General features: G+C 38.0%; 1 protein-coding gene across 1 annotated transcript; it reads right to left on the bottom strand.

The window, feature by feature from the left end:
* Positions 1-4,658: 4,658 nt before the first annotated feature.
* Positions 4,659-20,566, bottom strand: SPC25 (SPC25, NDC80 kinetochore complex component). Its single transcript, XM_027866032.1, has 7 exons — positions 20,466-20,566; positions 17,964-18,121; positions 17,813-17,878; positions 15,677-15,823; positions 14,566-14,670; positions 9,682-9,780; positions 4,659-4,930 (listed from the first exon to the last, which is right to left on the bottom strand). Exons 2-7 carry the CDS (start codon positions 18,118-18,120, stop codon positions 4,788-4,790), a joined length of 717 nt encoding a protein of 238 aa, XP_027721833.1. The 5' UTR covers position 18,121; positions 20,466-20,566; the 3' UTR covers positions 4,659-4,787.
* Between the last annotated feature and the right edge of the window lie 3,450 nt (positions 20,567-24,016).

The following is a 24,016-nucleotide window of genomic DNA, read 5'->3' as shown; positions in this document are numbered from 1 at the left end:
TTTCGAAACTGCCCGTTTATACAGTGGGTTCCAAAACTAAAATGACAAATCAATTTTAATCACTTCCATAATTCTAGCATAACTTTTCATGAAACCTTTCAACTGTAGCATTCAAAATTCTTTCTCAACACACACACACACACATACACCACAATCATGTCATAAAAACTCAAAAACATGCACATGCCTACTTACATTGTTTTTATTTGTATTCTTTCATTCTCTCTTGTCCACGTAAATGCATAGCCAAGTGTCTACCCTTTGTTGTAGTTGTTCAGTTGTGTATGACTCCTCCTGACCCCATGGACCATAGTACCCCAGGCCCTTCTGTCCTCCACTATCTCCCAAAGCTTGTAATACTGTCCACAGGGTTTTCTTGGCAAAGACAATGGAATAGTTTGCCATTTCCTTTTCCATTAGATCACCTTTTGTCAGAACTCTGCACTATGACCCGTCCATCCTGGGTAACTTTGCACAGCATAGCTCATAGTTTCATTGAGTTACCTATCCTTACTCTCTATCAAAACTATGATAGTCTCCTTTCATGAATTTTTTACATATATTCCAAAAGTCCAATAAACTTGGGATCTATAAACCTTAGTAATAATGTGCTTTAGCAGATGGCAACTGACAACTCACTCTCACAAGTTTTTGAAAACAGGTGTGTAAATTTAATAAGCCTACAGAATTAAAATACACATTGATCACAATGGAGGAATTTTAGCTCAAATACAAACATGCAACACACACACAGAATACTGAGGACTCTAGACAAATAGGACAGAGCAGTAAAGATATCTTTCCCATGATCTCGTTGGACTGTAGCTGACAACCGCATGAGAGTCCCTGAACAACTCAGAAAAAGTGGTGCAGAGTCAAAAATACGCCTGATAAGGTCCTCTCTTAGAGAGAAAAGAAGGAAAAATTGCCCTAAATTGAAAAAAAAAAACAGCAGGGAGAAAAAAAAACCTGGCCCTTTCATCCCTTTCCAGTCTTCTTACCCCTTACTCAACAGTCAACACATTCTACTATCAAATTACTCTGGCCTCCCTTGTGTTCCTCACATAAGATACTTCATCCAATTCTGGGCAATTTCACTGGATGTCTCCCATGCTTGGAATGGTCTCCTTCCTCACCTCCACCTCCTGGTTTCCTTTGAGTCTCAGCTAAAATGACATCTTCAAGAAGCCTTTCCTGGTCTCCTTTAACATTAATGCCTTCCTCTGTGATCATCTCCAATTTATTCTGTACATACTATTCATATGTAATTGTTTGAATGCCGTTTCCTCCCATTAGACTGTAAGCTCCTTGAAGGCAGGGACCGTTCTTGCCTTTCTTTCTATCCCCAGATATTAGCATAATGCCAGGTACATAGTAGGCACTTAATAAATGCTTGTTGACTTGCCTAGAAGATGCTGACCTGACTTGAAGACTGTTGCCCTTAGTTCCAAGGATCAATGGATGGTATATGGTATATATGGTATAGCTCAGGAATGTTCAATTCATTCCCTCAATAAATTCCACTGTACTGTGGATAACAAATCTCCAAGCTATTTTCATGTGAAGCTCATTGGCAGTGTTCCAGAATTTACTCATCCATGTTGGGTGCATGCAGATACCCATCAGAGAATAAGATCAAATTAAATACACATGACCATTGCATAGGACGATCTCTCCTTCTCCCTCAAGGAAAGTTTTCTCACTATGACACTGAAATAATTTCAATTCTAAATAATGGTGAAACATCTCCAATTAGTATATTAAAGGTCAATTTTTTTTCATAATTTGCACCAAATCCAGAGTTAATAATTTTGTGATAGTAGTGACTTTTGCTAAGTGTTCATCTCAAAAGCAGAATTCAGATTTCTTGCTTCCCTTTCTGGATAAAAATTCTCCAAACAAAAGTCCTGATGCAGAGATTTACAAAATTCATATAAACCTTCACTGTCGATACAATTTATGTTGGCCAGGCATAAGAAGATAAATCAATTAAAACTTTATAACAGAAAATTGTATAGACTTGAAGGACCAGATTCAAAGAACCTCCGACAATTCCATGATACAGAATGTTTCCACCATTAAAGCTTTTCTTTCTCAAGTAAGCGGTCAACTCTCTATCTCCCTCATCCCTGCCTTTACTTCCCCACCTTCAGGGACACATGCAGAGTCAAACTTTTATTTTTCCTCCAAGATATTTTGCAGTTTGCAAACTGAAGAAGAAAATAATACTTTGCAAACCAGATTGATCCCTGACTCACTGATCAACATATATTTGAACAAAGGACTCACGTGCCAAAAATAATAATAGCTAACATTTATATAAGACCTATTTTTGTGCCAGACACTGAGAGCATTCAAAGTTAACTCTTGCAATATCTTGGCTCTCAGTGTGGCATATCACAAATGTACATATCTTACTGTGTATTATTAATTGCTAACTTCTCTCATAAGGAGAAGGAAGGAGGCTTGTTTAAAGAGCTTAGAGATCCTTAAATAAAATTCACCAAGAAAAATATCTCATATAGCAGATTACAAGGTTTTATATCTACTTATTAATAGATTATCCCCATTTAGATAAAAGTTTAGTTCCTATTCTGGAGGAATCTGCTAGCCATGGACTGTCAGTACAACAATCTTTATAGATGTGGCAAGAAAGAGAAAGGAACATGATTACAGATAATATTCTAAATCCACTATCTCCAATAGCACTAAGTAAATAGTGCTATATACAACTTGGACATACCACAAATCTGGGATTTTGTGGGTAGGGGAACTTTATCCACCAAGCCCGGTAGAGTTTAGGAAATTCATTTACATTTTGCATGTTATTTACTCAGTATTAACTTTGATCTCATTTAATTTAACCTTGAGACACTACACAGCTAATAATCTGAATCACTTCAAGTTTGTCTCACGTGGAAGCAGGAAAAGTGAGCAGACTCAATATAAATGAGTGAAGTAAATGCACCATATCACACAACCTAAAAAAATGCAAATTGTCTCAATACTTTAGGGAAATCTCCAAATTACAGTTTAGATGGAATTTTCTGATTCCAATTATTCCTGAAATATAAAACACCAAACCCATTAGCTGAACACTAAAGCAAATTTTGTGCTGATGTTCTCAGATCTTACTTAACTAGTGGTTATTACAGATTTTGACCATTTTGCCACATTGTAAAATGGCCTATAGCTTAGTTGAACCTATCTGGATCTCATTTCCATCACTTTTACTACTTAAACTGCTTTACTTCCCAATTTAGAAAAATCTCTAAATTATTTATTATATTTCAGCATCACATAGGAGATTTTACAATGTATAACACATTAAAGTATATTTCACCAGCATGCCTTATATCCTAAAAGTCTAATCAGGGTGTGTGTACCTTTTATATATATTATTCATCTTTAAAAACACAACTTTCACAAAATTATTGCATCAGGTTAAAACCTTTAAACTGATTTTCTAGTAACACTACCAGTTCCTAATGAGTTTGTGCACAGCATGGAGAAGACATTTGGAAAGTAATGAACTGTTTCTGCTTGGCCTCAATAGGCAGAACTATGAGAAAAACAGATTCTGGCTTGTTATAAGGAAAAACATACCAATTAAAATTATCCAACAGTGGAATGGACAGTCTGAATTAGAGGGCAGCCCCTCACTAGACATCTTCAAAGACTGAATGACATGTGGCCCTACCATCTCCTATGTGACCTTGGATAAGTCTTCAGTTCTATGGACATGTTTTCTCCTCTATAAAATATGGAGATTGGACCAGATGACCTCCAAGATCTCTTATACCTCTTAAATCTATGGTCTTATCATCCTACCTGTTGGATATCTTGTGGAAGGGATTCCTTTTAGATATAAATTAGATTAGATAGTTTTTGAGACCCCTTTTGACACAGATTCTGTGATCAGCACATTTATCTAGAAATACAATTATCTATCAGTAATCCATGGATCAGATCAGAGTAGTAGCAGATAATTCCCAAATCATTTCTATCTGGTTTTGAAGTTAGAGTTAAATATGGATAAATCAGATGTTTTGGGAATTAATTTCATTTCAAACTAGATAACGAAAATATAGAAAATCATCCCTACACTTTAAGCCTCAAACTTTCTTGAGTATTTACAACCTTTCCATGAATGAATAAGAATGAGAAAGAGGTGGCCATCCTTAAACCCAGATCTTCTAATGAAAAAGAGCAAAACCCAGCTTCAGGTCTTCAGTTTAGGAAGGAGCAAGAACTACAGAAAAAATGGCAACAATTACTTATGAATAAGCACATACCACTAATTCATTCTCACTAATCAGTCTGAATTTTCTAACGATTAACATTGTGATAGCTCTGGCTACCCTGCTTTATCAACTTCTAATCAATTCATGAAGGACCTTTCACACTGCTTTTCTAATGTGGACATTAAGTGAAAAAAATTAATTGGTTCTTATCTATTCTAGTGTAGCTGGTTGGCAGTTGCTAATAAAATCAAGTTTATGGCTCAAGACACAATTCTTCTACTACTGGATAGTTTATATGCTGACCAATGAACTATCAGCAGATGTACCAAATATAAACGTCAAAATATACTATTGCATTCCATTTTTTATTCCCTTCAGAAACAGAGTATTTTTGACAAAATCTGCATTCACAAGTATGCCATATAGTTTTATTAATTCCTGCCAAGCTAAAATGCCACCAAAAATACAAAGAAAGAGTCAGACATAAAATGGTCATTTAGAAGCTTTAAAGGGAGTAGTAAGGAAAAAATTAAAATACAGTCTTTATACATTATTTACACATTCGTTACAGGCCAGAGCAATAAAAGCTTTCCGAACATTGGCAAGGAAAGCCGAAAATTTGTTGGTCTTCCTTATTTTCTCTTGAAATTCTGCCAAGCATTCCAGATGAGGAGCACTATCTGATACTAAGGAGAAAAAAAAATGGAGATAGTTAATAATGTAAAGTCAATGGATCATAAATTCAGAAATGGAAAGAATCTCAGAGGCCATTTGGTCTGACCCTTTCATGTTACAGACAAGAAAACTGAAGGCCACAAGCTTAAGGAACTTGCCCAACATCACAGAAATAATATCTTTTTGTACCTTGGGGATCATTTCAAAACCAGATGCTTACCTTAAGAATAGTTTATTCTATTGTTGCTGCAGATTCCACCTCAAGGAATCAGGGCTGGTATATGAGAATATTTTTTAACCGCCTTCCTGTCCATCTTTCCCATTATTATAGAAAAGATTTCATAAAAAAAAAAGTTGGTCCATTATTCAAGAACTATATAGAACTTTCAATCTTATGAAATTTTAATGTTGCTGTCTATAATTCTGGTAAAAGTCAAACAAGGAGAACTTGTAGAAAACAATGACTTGGTGTTGTTTACATAAGCGTCATTAGCAGGAGGGAAGAGTAAAAAGGCTTTGGGGAAGTCACCCTTAAAACACTCTATCACAAATTCCTGCAATGGTGAGGGATGCTGTTTCTTCTCTGGCTCTCCACCATATAAATGAAATACAAGTGGGATGGAGGAGGGGATAAAAGCCAGAAAGGATGTGCCGGTGATCCATTATGTCATTGGTCCAGAAATCCTAGATTATGTTTTGAATGGAACCGACACATTGAAAGACAGACTATGAAAATAATCTTCTGGAAGGCTAGAAACCACTTGGGAGAAGGCTGCTTTGCTGCCAAATCTACTAACTAATCATGCAGAAAGGCAGCTGAGGTAACACTGCCCAAGAAGCTACACAGCAGCATATGTTTTACAGCATCTCCATGGGGAAACTCTCAAAGAGCCAAAACCAAAGTTGACAGGAGGGACTTTCTTAAGAAGAAGTTTCAGGAGCACTACTATTATCAGGAGCTATAAAACCTTAGGTCCCACACCATCTATAGCTACATTTACACAAAACAGAAACTGATGTTCGTGACGATAATCATGAGATCATCAAGAAAGAGTTAATATGTTAAGTACATCCTGGTTAAGAAAGTAGGGAACTGTCACAGAAAGATAGGTTCAATTGATGAACTGAGTTGGTCTGATCTCAGATAAATGAGTCATATGATATAGAGAACTTTTAGAGAGACATTAAGTGTTCTCATAGGATTTTAATACAAACAGATACATTTTAGTTCTGTATTTCACTACCTTTCGGCCTTTCTCCGCTTTTATTTATGAATAGTCCAATAGTACTATGGGGGTTCCTTCTGCTTTCCATTTAGACAAATGATATTCATAAGAATGAAAGTATAAATCATTCAACCTCTCATCAATTTAGAAAAAAACCTCTCTTCCTTAACCATTGTGATTACTCAAATCGATTCAGCATACATCTTGGAAGGCCTTCCTAAGTTAGAAAAGCTTGGGTCTGGCAACAAACTGGCGCAAGTCAACTAAGTAGGGAATGTTATGGAAGCCACCCTGCAGAAGATACAGACACCAGGAATAAAAGTTAACCTGCTGGTGAGACTGCCTGCCTCTAGTCTCTACCTACTCAAATCCATTCTCCATTAGCTACTCAAGTCATTTTCCTAAAACACAGGTTGGATCATGTCATTCCCCACCCCCCCACCACACAATAAATTCCAGTGGCTTCTTATTGCCTCCAGAAGCCAACACAAAATGCTCTGTTTGGTATTTAAAGTCCTTCAGAACCTAGTCCCCTCTTGCCTGGATTTCCAGTCTTCTTACATCTAACTCCCCAACACACATTGTTCAATCTGGTGACATGGGCCTACTAGCTGTTCTATGAATAAGACATGACATCTCCCAGCTCCAGGCATTTTCTCTGGCTATCTCCCATGCCTCCTTCCACCCCTCTAACTACTGGCCTCCCTGGCTCCCTTTAAGTCCCAGTTAAAAATCCCATATCCATATTCTAGCCACCATCTCAGAAGAGACTTTGGGCTACTTGGCAGCATTTAAAGATGCAAATTTGGGCTGTCCTATTCCCTTTTTCACAGTGAGGATTTCCCTATAGCAAGTACAACCTTTAGAGATCAAGCTGTTGGTCATTTCAGCAATCTTTAAAACAAAAATACCTTTTTCCTTTCTTAAACTGCCAACTCATTGGCACTAGCAAAATTAACTCTTACCTTGATGTTCCACAAAGAAGGCCTTCTTTTAAAAGGTATAATCCATTCTTTAAGAGTATTGATTCTATTTATTGTTTAATTTCACCCTATGGTGATGTTTCACAAAGTTAAAAAAGTTTCAAAGTTCTAGCTTGGACTATGAGTTAACAAGCATTATACATAAGTACTAATGTTCTAATGTTTGTTGAATTAAATTATGGCTGAACTCAAAGGGATAAAGGCCTGAGTTTGACCTGGAAACCACAAAATCAAGTCTTTCAATCTCAGACCTTGTACTTTACTTTTTTTTTTTTTTTAATGGCAAGGCAATTGGAGTTACGTGACCTGCCCAGAATCACACAGCTAGTAAGTGCCAAGTGTCTGAGGCCAGATTTGAAGTCAGGTCCTCCTGACTCCAAGGGCCAGTGCTCTATCCACTGCACCACCTAGATGCCCCTGCACTTTACCTTCTAACATTGGATTACAACTATCAGTAGAGAACTGCTTTTCCCCAACCCTTTTGATCAGTCATTAAGAACTGACTAATATGACTATACACAGCTACTTATAGCACTGGGTCTGGATTCAGGAAGACCTGACTTCAAATGTGACTTCAGACACTTACGAGCTGTTTAATTCTGGGCGAGTCACTTAACCTTTTTTGCCTCAATTTCCTTATCTTAAAATGAGCTGGTGAAGGAAATGGCAAACTACTCCAGTTACCTTTGCCAAAAAAAAACCCAAATGGGATCATGAAGAGTTGGCCATGACTGAAAAACAGTAAGTATTGCTAAAGTGAGAACAATTGAAAAAGCATAATGAAACAAATATCCAAACGAGTATTGTTTCCCTTCCAAAAAGTATCCTTGATAATTATTCTATTAATTCTATTATTCTATAGTAATATTTATTCTAACAACACATTACTCAAATCAGTGGAATTCCATTTTTGGAAATCCATTCTTGGTCAGTGTTTTAGTCAACATATAAGAAAAACTCATTTTGCTGTTCTGTAGTCCCCGAGGAGTCCATGGTGTCAGAGGGGTCATCAGTGTGGATATTAATGTCTCAGGGGCTGGTGGCAGTGGAACAACTAGCAAAGAATGCTAAACTAGGTGCCACAATCATGAAGAAAGGCAGGAGTATAAAAAAGTCAGGAGATGAAACTGACCTTGTCTTTTCACCCTCTATTACTTAAGCTAAGAGTCTGAAGACTTTCTAGAAAATAACTAATTGTACTGATGTTTTCTCAGAGCAGAGAAACCCCACAGAAAGGGCTTTATCAACGTGTTAACTATGAGAGAGGGCAGGAGATACAGAGATGTATACATATACATACATATAAACATGTAGTGTGCGCATACACAGACATATGTGTATATGTCTATGTGTACATGTGTGTATGTGTATAGTAAATGAATACCCCCCCACCTATATATTTGTACCCCCTGCCACCTAATGGGGAAGGGGGGACTTTGCCATTTCTATCCTCTCCATTGTGAATGTCTCCCTGCACAGGACAGTTAATTGCGCAAAGGGGCACGTTATGGAGTTAGCTGAACTTTCCTCCACCAGAGTATGTTATCTAGAGAAGTGAAGGGAAAAAAAGGAAAAGATCTCATTTATGAGACAAGGAGAGCCAGAGAAAACATGAGAATTAAGTAAGATTTCTCATTAGAATTCTAAGGATACTGCCTATTCCTTTAAAATTAAACTTTTTATATTAAAAATATTCCATTTTAATGCTCACCCCTTCATTCTTATACCAGTTCTGTTCTTGAACTTCTCTGGACTTTGAAACTATGTCCCCTCTACTGCTAAGTCATGCTGCTCCCTACGTACCTGGCTGAGGCGCTCACCCTGCCTCACCCAGGGTGTTCCCTGGCACAGCCTACCACCCGCAGGGCTCACTCACCATGGACTATCCCTCTGCAAGGCCTGCCCCTCCCCCTCTTCTCTCTCACTGGTGAGCTCTTCCTGGAGCCTTCATTTTGTGCAGCCCCCAAGCCAACTTGAGTTCATTTCCCTCCCACTTGACTCTTGACTTTTTCAGGATTTCAGAAGCATGTACCTTCCTACCATCTCTCCTACCTCCCTCCTGCTTTTTAGCTCTCTTTTGTGGGTTGTCTTCCCACGTTAGAATATAAACTCCTTTAGACCAAGGACTGTCTTTATTTTTGCTTGCTTTTGTATCCCCAGCAATTAGCACAGCATATAGTAAGCACTTAAATAAATGCCTGTTTCTTTCCTTCTTTACACTGTCCTTTCATCTATAAATCCTCTGGAGGAATCATTTATATTTGTGATCAAGGTACAGCAGGCCCTCTGGTACCCAGTGTCACTCCTCAGGGTCAGCCCCCAGGCACTGGGCCATACTGTGGCCTCCTAGGCAAGGTGTCAATATTTATTTAACTTTGCATTCAGGCCCCATGCATGGTGGGAAAGAAGAGCCAAAGCAAGCCAGACTAGATGGAACAGTAACATCCTGTGGGAATCCTGTACTTGTACTTTTTTTTTTTCATATTTTTAACCAAATGAGATTTTTTAAAAAAGTTATTAAGCTAAAGTACCAATTAAGCAAAATGTACGCACTTTCATAATCCCCTTCTTCATTTATGCACAGGGAAAAAGTAAACGGCTTTTCAGGATCTTTAGGGTCAATTTTTCGGAATATAAATTGAAGTTTCCCACCTGGAATTAAAAAAAGATTAAACTGTTTATTCCACTACTATAATATGCCAGGTTTTACAATTAAGATGAGTTTTTACTACCTCTGTTAGTTAACAACTCCTATCTATAAGGATAAGAAAACCTTTATTCACCCAGCTTCCCAAAAGATAGTCTATCCAGTTGGAAAAGTTTATTTCAAATTGTCCCGAGTTATTTTGAATTTAAAGATTCTTTTACATCAGACATCACGATGCTCTTCACAGCTGAAAGCACAATCAAGTGGCCCTTTCAATTCCCTGAGGAAATTTAAAATGGTAGATTTCAAAGTATGATTTTATATATACTTCGGTTCTGTTCAAAGCTATGCAAAAATAATTTTGAAAAAAATTTGACAGGAAATTCTACAAATCATTAAAAACAGGATTCTTAGGTAGAGCCAAGATGGCAGAGAAAAGGCAGGAACTTGCCTGAGTGCTCCCAAATTCCCCTCCAAACAACTTTAAATCATGACTCAAAACAAATTCTGCAGCAGCAGAACCCACTAATTACATGGTGAAACAATTCTCCAGCCCAAGATAACTTAGAAGGACTGCAGGAAAGGTCTGTCTCACTCAGGTAAAAAGGGAGAGCAGCCCAGCGCAGATGGTGTCCACGCACACCAGCAGGAGGCCCCCAGCCCCTGTGCAAATCAGCAACCAAGGACCCACAGCCCCAGTGCTTCAAGGCTGGTGGCACAGCAGGCCAACTGTGAGGCCACCCACTCCTGATGCAACAGGTGAGTGGCCAGGCCATGAGACCACAGCGTGACCAGGTTTAATGGCCCCAGTACAGCAGGTTAGCTACCACTCCCAGATGCCCCAATGCAGCAGGCAAGCATCCAGGCCCACAGACCCTGGCTTAAGAAGCTTGGGACACTGCCCCCGCACCCTAGGAGCGAAGATCAACTTTAAAAATTACAAAATAGGCTGGAAAATGAGCAAAACGCTCCAGAAAACAAAACAACAAAAACAACAACAACAACAACAACAACAACAAATCCCTGACCATAGAAAGCTACTATGGTAACAGGGAAGTTTAAAACACAAACTCAGAAGAGGACAACAATGTCAAAATGCCTACTTGTGAAGCCTCAAAGACAAATATAAATTGGTCTCAGGCCCAAAAAGAACTGGAAAAGCTAAAAAAAAAATTTTTAAGTCAAATAATAGAGGTAAAAGAAAAATTGGTAAAAGAAATGAGAGTTAGATAAGAGAATCATAAAAAAAGAGTTAACAACTTGGTAAAGGAAACACAAAAAAAAATAGAAAAAGATGTACAAAAATCCACTGAAGAAAACAACTCCTTAAAAAATAGAATTGGCCAAATGGAAAAGGAGATACAAAAACTAATAGAAGAAAATAATTCCTTACAAATCAGAATTGGGCCAGTGGAAGCTAATGATTCTATGAGACATCAAGAATCAATCCAAAAAAAAAAAAATCAAAAGAATGAAAAAAATTGAAGAAAATGTGAAATATCTCACTGGAAAAACAACTTATGTGGAAAATAGATCCAGAAGAGATAATTTAAGAATTATTGGCTAACTGTAAGCCATGATCAAAAAAAGAACCTGGACATCATCTATCAAGAAATTATCAAGGAAAACTGCCTTGATATCCTATATATCCTATAACCAGAAAGTAAACCCACCGATCGCCTCCTGAAGAGACCCCAAAATGAAAACTCCCAGAAATATCATAGCCAAATTCCAGAACTCCTAAGTCAAAGAGAAAATACTACAAGCAGCCAGAAAGAAACAATTCAAAAATTGAGGAGCCACAGTCAGGATTACACAGGACTTAGCAGTTTCTACATTAAAGGATCAGAAGGCTTGGAATATAATATTCTAGAAGGCAAAGGAGCTTGGATTACAGCTAAAATCAACTACCCAGTAAAACCGAGCATAATCTTTCAGAGGGAAAAAAAAATATTGAATGAAATAGAGGACTTTCCTTCAATTTGTCTTTTTCCTTTTTTTTTTTTAGTTAGGCAATCAGGGTTAAGTGACTTGCCCAGGGTCACACAGCTAGTAAGTGTCAAGTGTCTGAGGCCAGATTTGAACTCAGGTCCTCCTGACTCCAAGGTCAGAGCTCTATCCACTGAGCCACCTAGATGCCCCTGAAATAGAGGACTTTCAAACATTCCTGATGAAATGACCAGAGCTAAATAGAAAATTCAATTTTCAAATATAAGACTCAAAAGAAGCATAAAAAGGTAAATAGGAAGGAGAAAACATAAGTTACTCAATAAGGTTAAACTGTTTATATCCTTACATAGGGATATAATGTATAACTTATTCTTTTTTTATTTTTAATTATTTTTTTTGCCTTTTTTGGGGGGGGTGAGGCAATCAGGGTTAAGTGACTTGCCCAGGGTCACATAGCTAGAAAGTTTCAACCATCTGATGCCAGATTTGAACTCAGGTCCTCCTGACTCCAAGGCCAGAGGTCTATCTACTACGCCACCTAGCTGCCCCTATAATGTATAACTCTTAAGGACTGTATCATCATTAGGGCAGTGAGGAGTACGCATAGACAGAGGGTGCATGGATAAGTTCACTTTGATGGGATGAAAAAAAAAAGTTAAGGGACAAGAAAGAGGATTACACTGAGAGAAAAGGGAAGAGAGAGGTAGAATGGGGTAAATTATTTCACATTAAGAAGTATAAAAGACTTATTACAGTGGAAGGAAAGAAGGGAGCAGAGTGAGCATTGCTTGAACCTTACTCTCATCAGATTTGACTCAAAGAGGGAATAAGACACACACTCAGTTGGGTATAGAAATCTATCTTACCCTATACAGAAGTAGGAGGAGGGGACAAGAAAGGAGGGACTAATACAAGGGAGGGCAGATTGAGGGAAGTGATGGTCAGAAGCAAAACATTGGTGAGGAGGGACAGAGTGAAAGGGGAGAGAGAGAGAGAGAGAGAAAGTATAAACAGGGGGAAAATAGAATGAAGAGAAATACACAGTAAGTACACCTGTGAATGTGAATGGAATGAATCACCCATAAAACAGAAGCAAATAGAAGAGGGATCATATTAAAAAACTTAAGAATCCTGTCAGATTTACGGAGAACGGAAGAATTTATGACCAACAAGAGATAGAGAACATTATGAAATGCAAAATAGATAATTTTGATTACATTAAATGGATAAGTTTTTGCACAAACAAAGGCAATGCAACCAAGATTAGAAGGCAAGCAGAAAACTGGGAAAGAATTTTTACAACCAGTGTCTCTGATAAGGGCCTCATTTCTAAAATATATAGAGAATTAAGTCTAATTTATAAGACTACAAGTCATTCCTCAATTGATAAGTGGTCCAAGGATATGAACAAGCAGATAAAGAAATCAAATCTATCTACAGTCATAGGAAAAAAAATGCTCTAAATCACTATTGATTAGAGAAATGCAAGTTAAAGCAACTTTGAGGTACCACCTCACACCTATCATATTGGATAATATGACAGAAAAGGAAAATGATAAATGTTGGAGGAGGTGTGGGAAAATTGGGACACTAATGTACTATTGGTGGAATTGTGAACTGACCCAACCATTCTGGAGAACAATTTGGAACTATCCCCTAAAGGGCAATCAAACTGCGTAAATCCTTTCATCCAGCAATTCCACTACTAGGTCTATAATCCAAACAGAGCAAAAAAAAAAAAAAAAAAAAAAGGGGGGGGGGAAGAATCTGTTTGTACAATAATATTTACAGCAGCTCTTTGGCAAAGAATTGGAAATTGAGGGGATGCCTATCAACTGGGGAATGGCTGAAGAAGTTGTGGTATATGATTGTAATGGAGTATAACTGTTCTATAAGAAATGATGAGCAGGTAGATTTCAGAAAAATCTGGAATGACTTCAATGAACTGATAAAAAGTGAAGTAAGCAGAACTAGGAGAACATTGTACACAGTAACAGCAACACTGTACAGTGATCAACTCTGAATGACTTAGCTATTCTCAGCAATACAATGATCCAAGACAATTCCAAAGGACTAATGATAAAAAAATGCTATCCTCCTTAGGGGGGAAAAAACTGATTGAAGTATATGAATGTATATTGAAGCATACTATTTTTCACTTTTTATATTTTATTTTCATGGTTTGTTTTTTTTTTCCCATTTGGGTCTGTGTCTTCTTTTACAACATTACTAATACAGTAATATGTGTTGCATGACTAAACAGGTACACTATCTCAGTAAGGAGATGAGGGAGGAAGAAAGAAAATTTGGAACTCAAAAATCTATTTAAAATGAATGTTAAAAATTGTCTTTATGTGTAACTTGGGGAAACTTTACATGCAACATGGGGAAAAAATAAAATATTATTTACCAAAAAAATTTTAAAAAGGGTTAATTTTTTTTTTTAAATCCCAAGATTCTTTCAAAATGTTTTTGGCAACATTTCTATCATTTGGACTCAACTTCACAATGGAAAAAAAAATGCTGCCAATAGAGCAAAACTTTAAAACTGGGCAATCTGTAGAGTCAAAACAAAGTAATAATGAAGAAAAAAATTAACAAAACATCCAACTACATAAACTGAAATAGAAACATTTGATGGCTCTGGCAAGATTATGGTTTTAAAATTTATCTAAGTTTACAAAAGAGTGAGAGTTCAAGATTTCATTTCTAAAGGCCTTAAATTCTCATCTGTGTAACAAAGGATACTGACTTTTCCAATCTCATAAAGTATTAATTCTACAATCTAAATCTACATCTACAATGTATTTAGAAATCTGACGTTAAAAATAAAAACTTACCATAAATTTTTCGAATTTCGAGTCCAAGGTGATCTTTATACAAATCATAAGATTTCTGCAGCATTTTCAACTTTTCCTTATTGGCTTTGTTAGCAGTGCAAATAACTATTAATTTTAAAGAAAAAGTGTCAAAAACTTTTTAAACAATACCCAACACACTTCCTGGAAAATCTAGTAGCAAGTAAACATATTAACACGGACATGAATGAAAAGCCTATTTCTATCCACTCAATCTCTATTGCTACTCTTTGTTATGCAGGGGGAAAAGCAGCATTTGCTCTAAAGTGGGTAGAAAAACTAGAGATAAAGAAGACATAAAGTTTGTGGTGGGAAGGAGACATGTTTTAGTGGCTTATATTCCTTGAGATTATCTGCTACCGCAATGAAAAGCAGAGCTCATTTCAAAGCAAACATTTGCTAAGTCCCTACTAGATGTAAGGCACTGTGCCTCATGAATATAGAGTCTTACTTCCTTTGAAATTATTTTGATCTGCTCACAGCTTGAAATAGCTATTCTATTGGATTTACTAGAAAACTACTGTACTAAGGCCATAATTATAAAAATGTCAGGTATGCTATTTTAGGATTTTACAAATGCCACAAAACCAAAGTGAGAGTTTGAAGACATGTGAAAATTAACAATTCAATTATTGACTGCCTACTTAAAAAAATACCCTGCTTCTACAAATATCTTGAGAATCAATTATGTTGATGGTTAAACATAGGTTCCTTCCATGAAGTTTTTTTAGAAAAAGCCACTATACACTGACAAATATACTGGCTTCAAACTCTTAGTTACTCACTATGACTTATCACAAGCTAATCTTACTTGTTGACATTTTTATTCTATTCATGTTAATTAAGTTGTCTTATTATAAACAGAATCTGTGTTAATTCTAGCCCAGGAAGAATAAAAAAAAAACAGATGTTAAGTTCCCACTGAAAAAACTGAATTACTTCCTTGTTCCAGGGAAGGGAGAGACCAGCCCCTTTACAGACAAAAGCAGAACTTAGATTTTTCATCACTCTGAAAGGTGATATACATTCCTATCAATAAAAGAGAGAGCAGTCCAACACTTTAAAACTTTTATTTACAAAGGAAAGTACTTACTTTCTTTTTTCTTATCCAGTGATGCCTTAAGATCCTGTATACTTTTTGTCAGCTTTTCCATTTCCCATTCCTTGTCTCGTATACTGTCAACCAGTTTTGATAAGTTATCTTGTTTTTCTTGAATAAGCTTATTTTGGATATGGATCTCTGTGAAATATATATGTGCATATATATGTATATATGTTTATATATGTATATGTAATAATAACTATTATTAAATGATACTTGGTTACTTACTAAGGACCAAAGCAATAAAGGAAGAGACCAGAAACATTTTTTTAAAGCTTTTAAGTTATTTATATAGAATAATCTATATTTAGGGATACATTCATAAAAAAGAAGTAAAACACAAAGTACTAGAACTAAGGTTTCATGAACCTTGACCACTTTCATAGTATTTTTACAGAAACACCTCTCCCCACCCCAGCTGATAACCCATTCCTTAGCCTGTAACTATAAAAGATAAAACAAAACACTTTCTAAAAAATGAATTGAATAAGGGATAGCATAAAAACTTACATCATGATAGCTATAAAATTGTACATAATAAAAGTTATCTTTAAATGTACAGAAATCTATCTATATGAATATATAGAGATAGCTGCAAGCAAGAGATCAACAAACATTTATTAAGTGCTTACTAGGCACTACATCAATTGCAGGGGTTACAAAGGCAAAAAAAACCAATCCCTACCACCAAGTAGATCATATACTAAGTGAAGACAGCATGCAAACAACTATATACATACAAGAGTCATATGGGACAGAAGGAAGGTAATCTCAGAGAGAAGGTAGTAACATAAGGCAAATCAGGAAAGGCTTCTTGAAGAAGGTGGGATTTTATTTGAGACTTGAAGGAAGCCAGGAGGTGAAGAAGACCACATTCTAGGCTTGAAGGACAGCCGGTGAATAGGCAGGGAGTCAGGAGTTAAAGAGTGTCTTGTGGGAGGAACAGCAAGGATGCCAATATCAGTGTATTGCAGAGTATGTGGAGAGGGTATAAAAAGACTGGAAAGGTAGGCGAGAGTCAAGTTATAAAAGGCTTTATAAGCCAAACAGAAGATTGTATATTTGATCCTAGAAGCAATAGAGTCACTGGAGTTTGCAAATAGTGGGGATGAGGGTGACAGAGTCATACTTTCACGTTAGAAAGATCAGTTTGAAAGCAGAGCAGAGGATGGACTGGAGTGGGAAGAGGCAAGGCAGGTAGAATAACAGCAGGCTACTGCAGTAGTCCAGGCATGAGGTGATGAGAGCCTACACAAGGGGGTGGTAGTAGCAGTGTCAGAGGAGAGAAGGGAATATGTCAAAGATGCTACAAAGGTAGAATCAATAGGATTTGGCAGTGGGGAGTGTGGGCGGAGAAGAGGAGATGAGAGATATCGAATAGTCAAAGATGATGACCAGGTCCTAAGTCAAGGTGACTAGAAGGATGGTAATAAGGAAGTCTGGAAGAAGGGAGGGTTTAGGAGGAAAGATAATGAACTCTTTATATATATATATATATATATATATATAGCCTCCATGTAGTATATCTGTTTCATATGACAAGTAGTCGCCTAGACCAAGGATTTTTAACCTAGGATCCATGAACTTGTTTGTTTTTTTTTAAATATATTTTTATAACTATATTTCAACATAATTGGTTTCTTTTGTAATCATATGTATTATCATATACATTAAAAACATTATTCTTAAAAGGGATCAGTAAGCCTCACCAGGTTGCCAGTGGAGTCCATTACAAACAAAAACTGTTAAGGGGGAAAAAAAAAAACTACCCTAGACCATATCTTGACTATTTCAACCCATTAGCTCCTGGTCTGAAACTTCATCTTGAAATCTCTCTGGGGATCTTGCAATACAAAAGACTTTTATTCATCTAAACCCTGATGATCAGTATAAAGGGCCAAACCCAATGTTCTACAAAGAAGACCACAAGAAAAGCTATTTGACAAGGCTGAAATTGTAGAAGAAATTTAGCAAGGAACAAAAGAGCAAAAGCAATTTAAACTAGTAATGCCACAGCTCAGATTTAGGAAGAAGTTTGAAAGACTATGGCTTCCTTAGGTTCCCATGATTACCACAGAAACAGCCAGTAAAACATACTGGGAGTTATATTAGATGTCAATCACATACTATTTCTGAATTCCAGAAAAGTCTCAACCATTCGATCCTCCTCTTTTATCTTTGTGGATAATCTTTCTGTAAGAAAAAAAATGAAATTTAAATCTCAATCAAATAATGTGACCATAAAAAACAGTAACATACTTCAAGCTGCCTAGAGTACCTGTCAATGCTTCATTGGAGTCTTTATAGGTATCTCTCAGCCCCAACACTTGACTATAGTGTTCATTCAATGTAGTATTTCGGAATCTGTTCCAAAAGTCATTTATACTTTTATTAAATATGTCCAATTCTTCTTCTGTCTTTATGTGAGACATCATGCTACAATAAATAGGATAGAGAAGAACTTGTTATTAATCATATTTTAAAAGTTAATGCAGACAAGTTAACTCATTGTTACAATGAGTGGTATTTTAGGGTACTGCAGAACTACTACAATATACAACTATTATAAGATTTATAAATTACTGTGAGATATTCACTATGCATCACTGGAACATGACTATTATATAACAAGGCAATGGGATTCAATATTATCAAAACTTAATGGTTTTTATTTATCAGGAAGTTAAGGATTGAAGGCACACCCAAAGGTGTTAAATACTATCACCATAGCAGCCCATCTGCAAAGGTCTCATTTGGCAGCCCAAATCTTGGTTGCAGAGAAAACACCTGTTGATTCATTTTTCAGTCATGTTCTACTCTTCGTGACCCCATTTGGAGTTTTTTTAACAAAGACATGGGAGTGGTTTGCCATTTCCTTCTACAACTCATTTTACAGTTGAGGAAATTACCTAGGGTCACACAACTAGTAAGTGTTTGAGGCCTGATTTGAACTCAGGAAGATGAGTCTACCTGACTTCAGGCCTGGTGCTGTATCCACTGTGCCACCTAGCTGCCCACTATTCTACTGTTAGCCTAATGCTAACTAACCAAAAGTATTTTCCATCCAATTGCCACATTTAGGCTACCGTGTGTACTTTTTAGTTTGATTTGAAGAACATTTTATGGCTCTCCGTTGTTATCTAAAGGTGATCTATGAAAACAGACTGGTACCAATAGTCCTGAGGACCACTAGGAGGGTAAAACAGTTCTAAATCTTTTCAAGAAATGACCAAAACGAAGCAGATTTCCTAGAAAATGAGGTCTGAACCCTTAGGCTATAAACCCTGAAGGGTCTGGAAAGGATTTTCCAAACTTAGCTTGCCCTAAATTCTTAACACTAGCTCCTGACTTGAAAAAAAGCCCAAAGTTCTAGAATCATTCTGGCATTCAGAACATAAAATGGGGAGCCCCTCAATAAGCATATTTGTGTGTGTACATATATGTATGCATGTGTTTATGTACACACACTGAATTCATTCTTTCTCCCTAAACTTCCTTATTACCATCCTTCCAGTCACCTAGACTTACAACCACAAGTCAACAAATTTATTCTTTCACTAATACAAACGTTACCTGAGCACTTAGAATGTTCAATGACTCAGGCATTATAGAGACAGAAAAATGAGTAAAATAGTCCAAATTTTCATAGAACTTATGAACATTTCTGCAATTATGTAACTCTGCAACAAACCTCCCCATAAAACCAATATAAATGCTATATGCTCAACTCTATAAAACTCCAAATCAGGCAGCCATCAAATGAATATTCAAAAAAATGGTACAAGAGCCTATTGATAATTAAAAGATCCAGACAAGATCAAATCACATTTAATGGTCCTGATTTCCATATGGCCTGAAGTCACTATTAACCTTTTAATCTCCTACACCAAAAAAACACTACTGAAACAGGTCTTGAACTGTCAGCATTAGGTCTGGGGGATTGTCATCAACCACTGAGATGCTTGGCACCAAGGGAAACAGTTTTCTGGAAAGACTTTTCAGTTTTACAGAAGAAACCCTAAAATCCAACTTTTAAATTGGGGGTGAGAGAGATGAGGCTAGGCCCCTGGACATCTGTGTCCCATGCTCTCTTCTCTCAGTCTTTGGGGTTCAACTAGCTCTGGCTTCTAGCCTCTCCCTGCCCCTTCAAGAAGTCCCATATAAAAATTCCTGAGATCTTGGGGACCCCAGCTCATCCCTCCCCCTTTTGTTGGAGGTAAAATAGAACCCTTCTTAAAGGTCTCTAAGGAGGTCATGTGCCACAGAACACTCTACCAAATCAACAAGTATTTATTAATGGCCTCCTATGTACTACACACTTTGCTAAATGCTGGGGATGAAAAAAAAAGAAAAAACAGCGCCTGTCCACGAGGAGCTTACAATCTGGGGAGTTGTGGGCAGGGCAATAAACATACAAACAACTACGTACTAAAAAAATACATAGAGGATAAATTGGCGAAATCTCAGAGGGAAGGGACTAACGTTAAGGAAAACCAGAAAAGGCAGGGATGCATTGCAAAGATGAGGCCCTGGGCTTGAAATACCAGCTCGGACAGTTATTAGCTGTGTGACCTTGGACAAGTCACTGTTAAATGGCCCTCATCCTCTGAAGCCCCCCGCTCCCCACCCCATCCCTACGGCCAGGCCGTTCCTACCCGGCGCAGCCCACGGACCCCGGGGATCCCCGACCCCGACCCTCCCGCCGGCCCAAAGACAACCGGCCGCTTCGGGCTTTTGACCCGCGTGCCCGGGGCCCGACCTCGCCCCTGTTCTTTCTCACCAGCGGCGGCGAAGTGGGGAAGGGGCGCTCCCGCCGCTGCCCCCGGACCCCCGGACCCCCTGAATCGGAAACTATAGCAGCGACCAACAACACAATTTTGAATGAAGGTGGCCTCCCGCCTCCCGCCCCCGGAAGTGCTATTGAAGTTTGATTGGCTGGCGGCTCAAGTTCTCCGAGTGGCGATTGGTCGACAGCGTTCTCTGTGGTTCTCGTAAAGAGCATGGGGAAGAAGGGCATTGTGGGATTTGTAGTTTTCTCCTCGATATTTTTTGAAAGCCGTACAGCCGTTTCAAAACTTCTCGGTTCTCTTGTGAAGGCTTTCCTGTCTTCTCCGATGCTGCCACTAGGATTTAGTTACATGCTTTTGTCCTACCACTTCATTCAAGTTTAAGGGGCCAGTTCGAATCGCTTTTAAACAGTTTCATGGGACGAGTTTGGCCTTGACGCCAGAAGACCTGGGTCCGAATCCTGCCGGTGCCTTTGTTAAGCCAGAAACCTTGGGCGCGTCTCTTCTCCATGGTGATCCGCGTCTCCTGGGGCGGGGACGGGGCGCTTAGGCTGCGCCCCGCGTGAGGAGCCTGGCTACCGAGACGGGTGGGATGTGGTACCTCGGGACTGAGGGAGGAGGATCCTGGAGGGATGCTGGGACAGCAATCGGCAAGCGTTTTTTAAGCCCCTACTATGCGCCAGTGCACGGGACACACAAATGCAAAAGGGGGTGCCGTCCTCCTGGATCCTAAAATAGGAACAAAGGAACCTCGGAGGCCAACGTGGCCAAACTGCTCCTTTTACAGAGGAGGAAACTGAGGCATTGGGAGATTAAGTGCCTTGCCGCAAGTCACATGCATAGTTGGGTATCAGAGAGGTCTTGTCACTCCACAGCCAGTGTTCTTTCTTTTGTGGCACAAGGAGTAAATTCTATATTGCTGGAAGAAGTCTTTAGGGATTCTTAACCTTTGTGCCTGAGTGTCATGGACATCTTTGACAGGTGAAGCCTATAGACCGAAGCCTCAGAGTAATGTTTTTAAATGCATAAAATAAAATACAGACAATTACAGAGGCAACCAATTTGAAATAGTTACCAGAATATGAAAAAAAAAAACAGTATGCAACCCAGTTTAAGGATCCCTGCTTTAAGAAACTGTGATTCTAGTAACAACTGACATTTATACAGCTCTTCAAGGTTTGCAAAATGCTTTGTATACACTTACATTTGATCAGGACAGCTAGGTGGTGAAGTGTATAAAACGTTGGACCTGGAGTCAAGAAGACCTGAGTTCAAATGTGACCTCAGACACTTGCGAGCTGTGTGATCCTGGGCCAGTCACTTAACCCTGTTTGCCTCAGTTTCTTCATCTGTAACATGAGCTGGAGAAGGAAATGGTAAATCACTCCAGTTTCTTTGCCAAGAAAACCCCAAATGGGGTCAAGAACAGGCAGACAGGAGTGAACAACAATGTTTGATCAAGCAGTCTAACCTCTTCCCATCTTTCAGATGGGGAAACTGAGGCCCCAAAGAGCAGGCAACTTGCCTAAAGTCACTACAGGATAGAAAGTAACCAGCAGGAGTAATAATGATAATAATAGCTAACACTTTTCTAGCCCTTACTATGTGCCAAGCAATGTGTTAAGCACTTAATTATTATCATTTGAGCCTTACAATAACTCCATGAGCTAGGTGCTATTATTATCCCCATTTTACAGATGAGGAAACTAAAACAAACAGGGATCAAGTGATTTGCCCAGGATCACACAGCTAAGTAAGTATGTGAAGCTGGATTTGAACTCTGTTCTTCCTAGGATACTGAGGCTCATTTAACAATGACTTATTACAAGGTCACACAGATATTAACTGTCAAAGCTGGTATTCAAATCCAGGGCCTCATTCTTCAGATCCAGCATTTTTTTCCAATTAATCCCTGCCTTTTCTGGTATTTCTTAACATTAGTGCCTTCCCTCTGAGATTACTCCAGTTTAACCTCTTTATATCTTTTTTTGTACATAGTTGTTTGCATATTTCTTGCCCCACTCCCAACTCCTCAGATTGTAAGCTCCTCAAGGACAGATGCTGTTTTTTCCTTTTCTTTTCATCCCCAGCATTTAGCACAGTGTGTGTGGCACATAGTAAATAAATGCTTGTTGATTTGGTAGAGTTCTGTGGCACGTGGTCTCCAAAGATGGATTGACAAGAGTTCTATTTTACCTCCAAAAATGGGTGAGGGTGTATCCCTCAGCTTCCCCAGATTGCCCAAGGGGTCCATGATAAAAAAAAAAAAAAAAAGCCTAACAACTCCTAGACTAGACAGATGATCTTGGTTGAACTAAAGTCTTGGTTGTTTTTTGTTTTGTTTTGTTCTGTTTTGACTATAGGAAAATGATTACATGTTAACTCCTTTAGTTAGTTTGGTTGAAGGTTGTTTTCTGAATTTGTAGATATAGAGTTTCTTTTAAAAAATATTTTATTTCAATCAGCAAGAATCTGCCATCTCCTCCTCCCACTTCAAACTACACTCACCCCACTCACCCCTACTGGGTCCTCTGCCTTAAATAATTTAACCTCAGTTTTCATCTAGAGGTAACTAGGTGCAGTGGACAGAACACTGGACTTAGAGTAAGGAAGGTGTTTGTTTTTGAATCCTGCCTCAGACACTTACTAGCTGTGTGACCCTGGGCAAGTCACTTAACCTTTATTTACTTTAATCTCCTCATCTATAAAATGGGGATAATAATAGCACCTACCTCCCAGGGTTGTGAGGTTCAAATAAGAAAACATTTATGAAGCATTTTGCAAACCTTAAGGTACTTTTTCAGTGCTAGCTATTATTATTATCATCTATAAGAGGAGAATAGCAATATTACTTCAAGCGCTTATAAAGTACAGTATAAAATGCTAGACTGGAAATGAAGACCTGAGTTCAAATCCAGCTACTAGTTCTTTCTAGCTACATTAGCCAGGATAAATCATTTAGCTTTTGTATGTCTCAAGCCAATCTGTGGAATCTATCTACTAAATCTAGTAGGAGTGACGATATGAATTTTCCAATCATACATGTCCTGGGTGTTATTGTTAATGCCCCTTCTTGGATACAAATAATGTTTGGTGATATGATAAGGCCTGTTTATGCCCACCATGTGTCTCTCCATCATCTACAGGGTCAGCTATGATTTTGATTCCAAAGAAATTGTAGTGTTCCATGATTCACATCCATAAAGTAACACTGAGAAGTGCTGTGATTTCCCATATGTGATCCAGGCCACCATCTTCCTTATATTTAGTTTTGGATTAACTTCATTATCCAGCTGCCGTGCCTATCCAAGATGTAAGTAGTGATTAACCAACTCAGAGTTTCATTCTTCAACTATTTGGATTTTCATGAGTGTATAATTGGGTCAAACTCTTTTCAGTCTAATTGAGGAGGCACTGTAGCATGCTAGGACAATATCATCCATCAACAGAAGCCTCTTGAGGACCTTACCATCTATAGGAAATTCCTCTTCTGTTTGAATTCTGCACTGTATATCCTTCATAGCAATAGTAAATACTTTTGGCA

The sequence above is a fragment of the Vombatus ursinus genome, unplaced genomic scaffold, assembly GCF_900497805.2.
Source record: "Vombatus ursinus unplaced genomic scaffold, bare-nosed wombat genome assembly UNPS02014779.1, whole genome shotgun sequence".
Lineage (NCBI taxonomy): Eukaryota > Metazoa > Chordata > Mammalia > Diprotodontia > Vombatidae > Vombatus > Vombatus ursinus.
Note: the sequence above shows the minus strand (reverse complement) of the source record. Positions and strands in the feature narration are given on the sequence as shown.

What these genes read in the sequence shown, in the direction of transcription:
- SPC25 (XM_027866032.1), bottom strand. Translation starts at nt 18,120, where the DNA reads ATGATGTCTCACATAAAGACAGAAGAAGAATTGGACATATTTAATAAA. An exon ending in CGAAATTCGAAAAATTTATG is followed by an intron (nt 9,781 to 14,565) that starts GTAAGTTTTTAT and finishes TTTTAATTCCAG; the next exon opens with GTGGGAAACTTCAATTTATA. An exon ending in TGAAGAAGGGGATTATGAAA is followed by an intron (nt 4,931 to 9,681) that starts GTGCGTACATTT and finishes TTTTCTCCTTAG; the next exon opens with TATCAGATAGTGCTCCTCAT.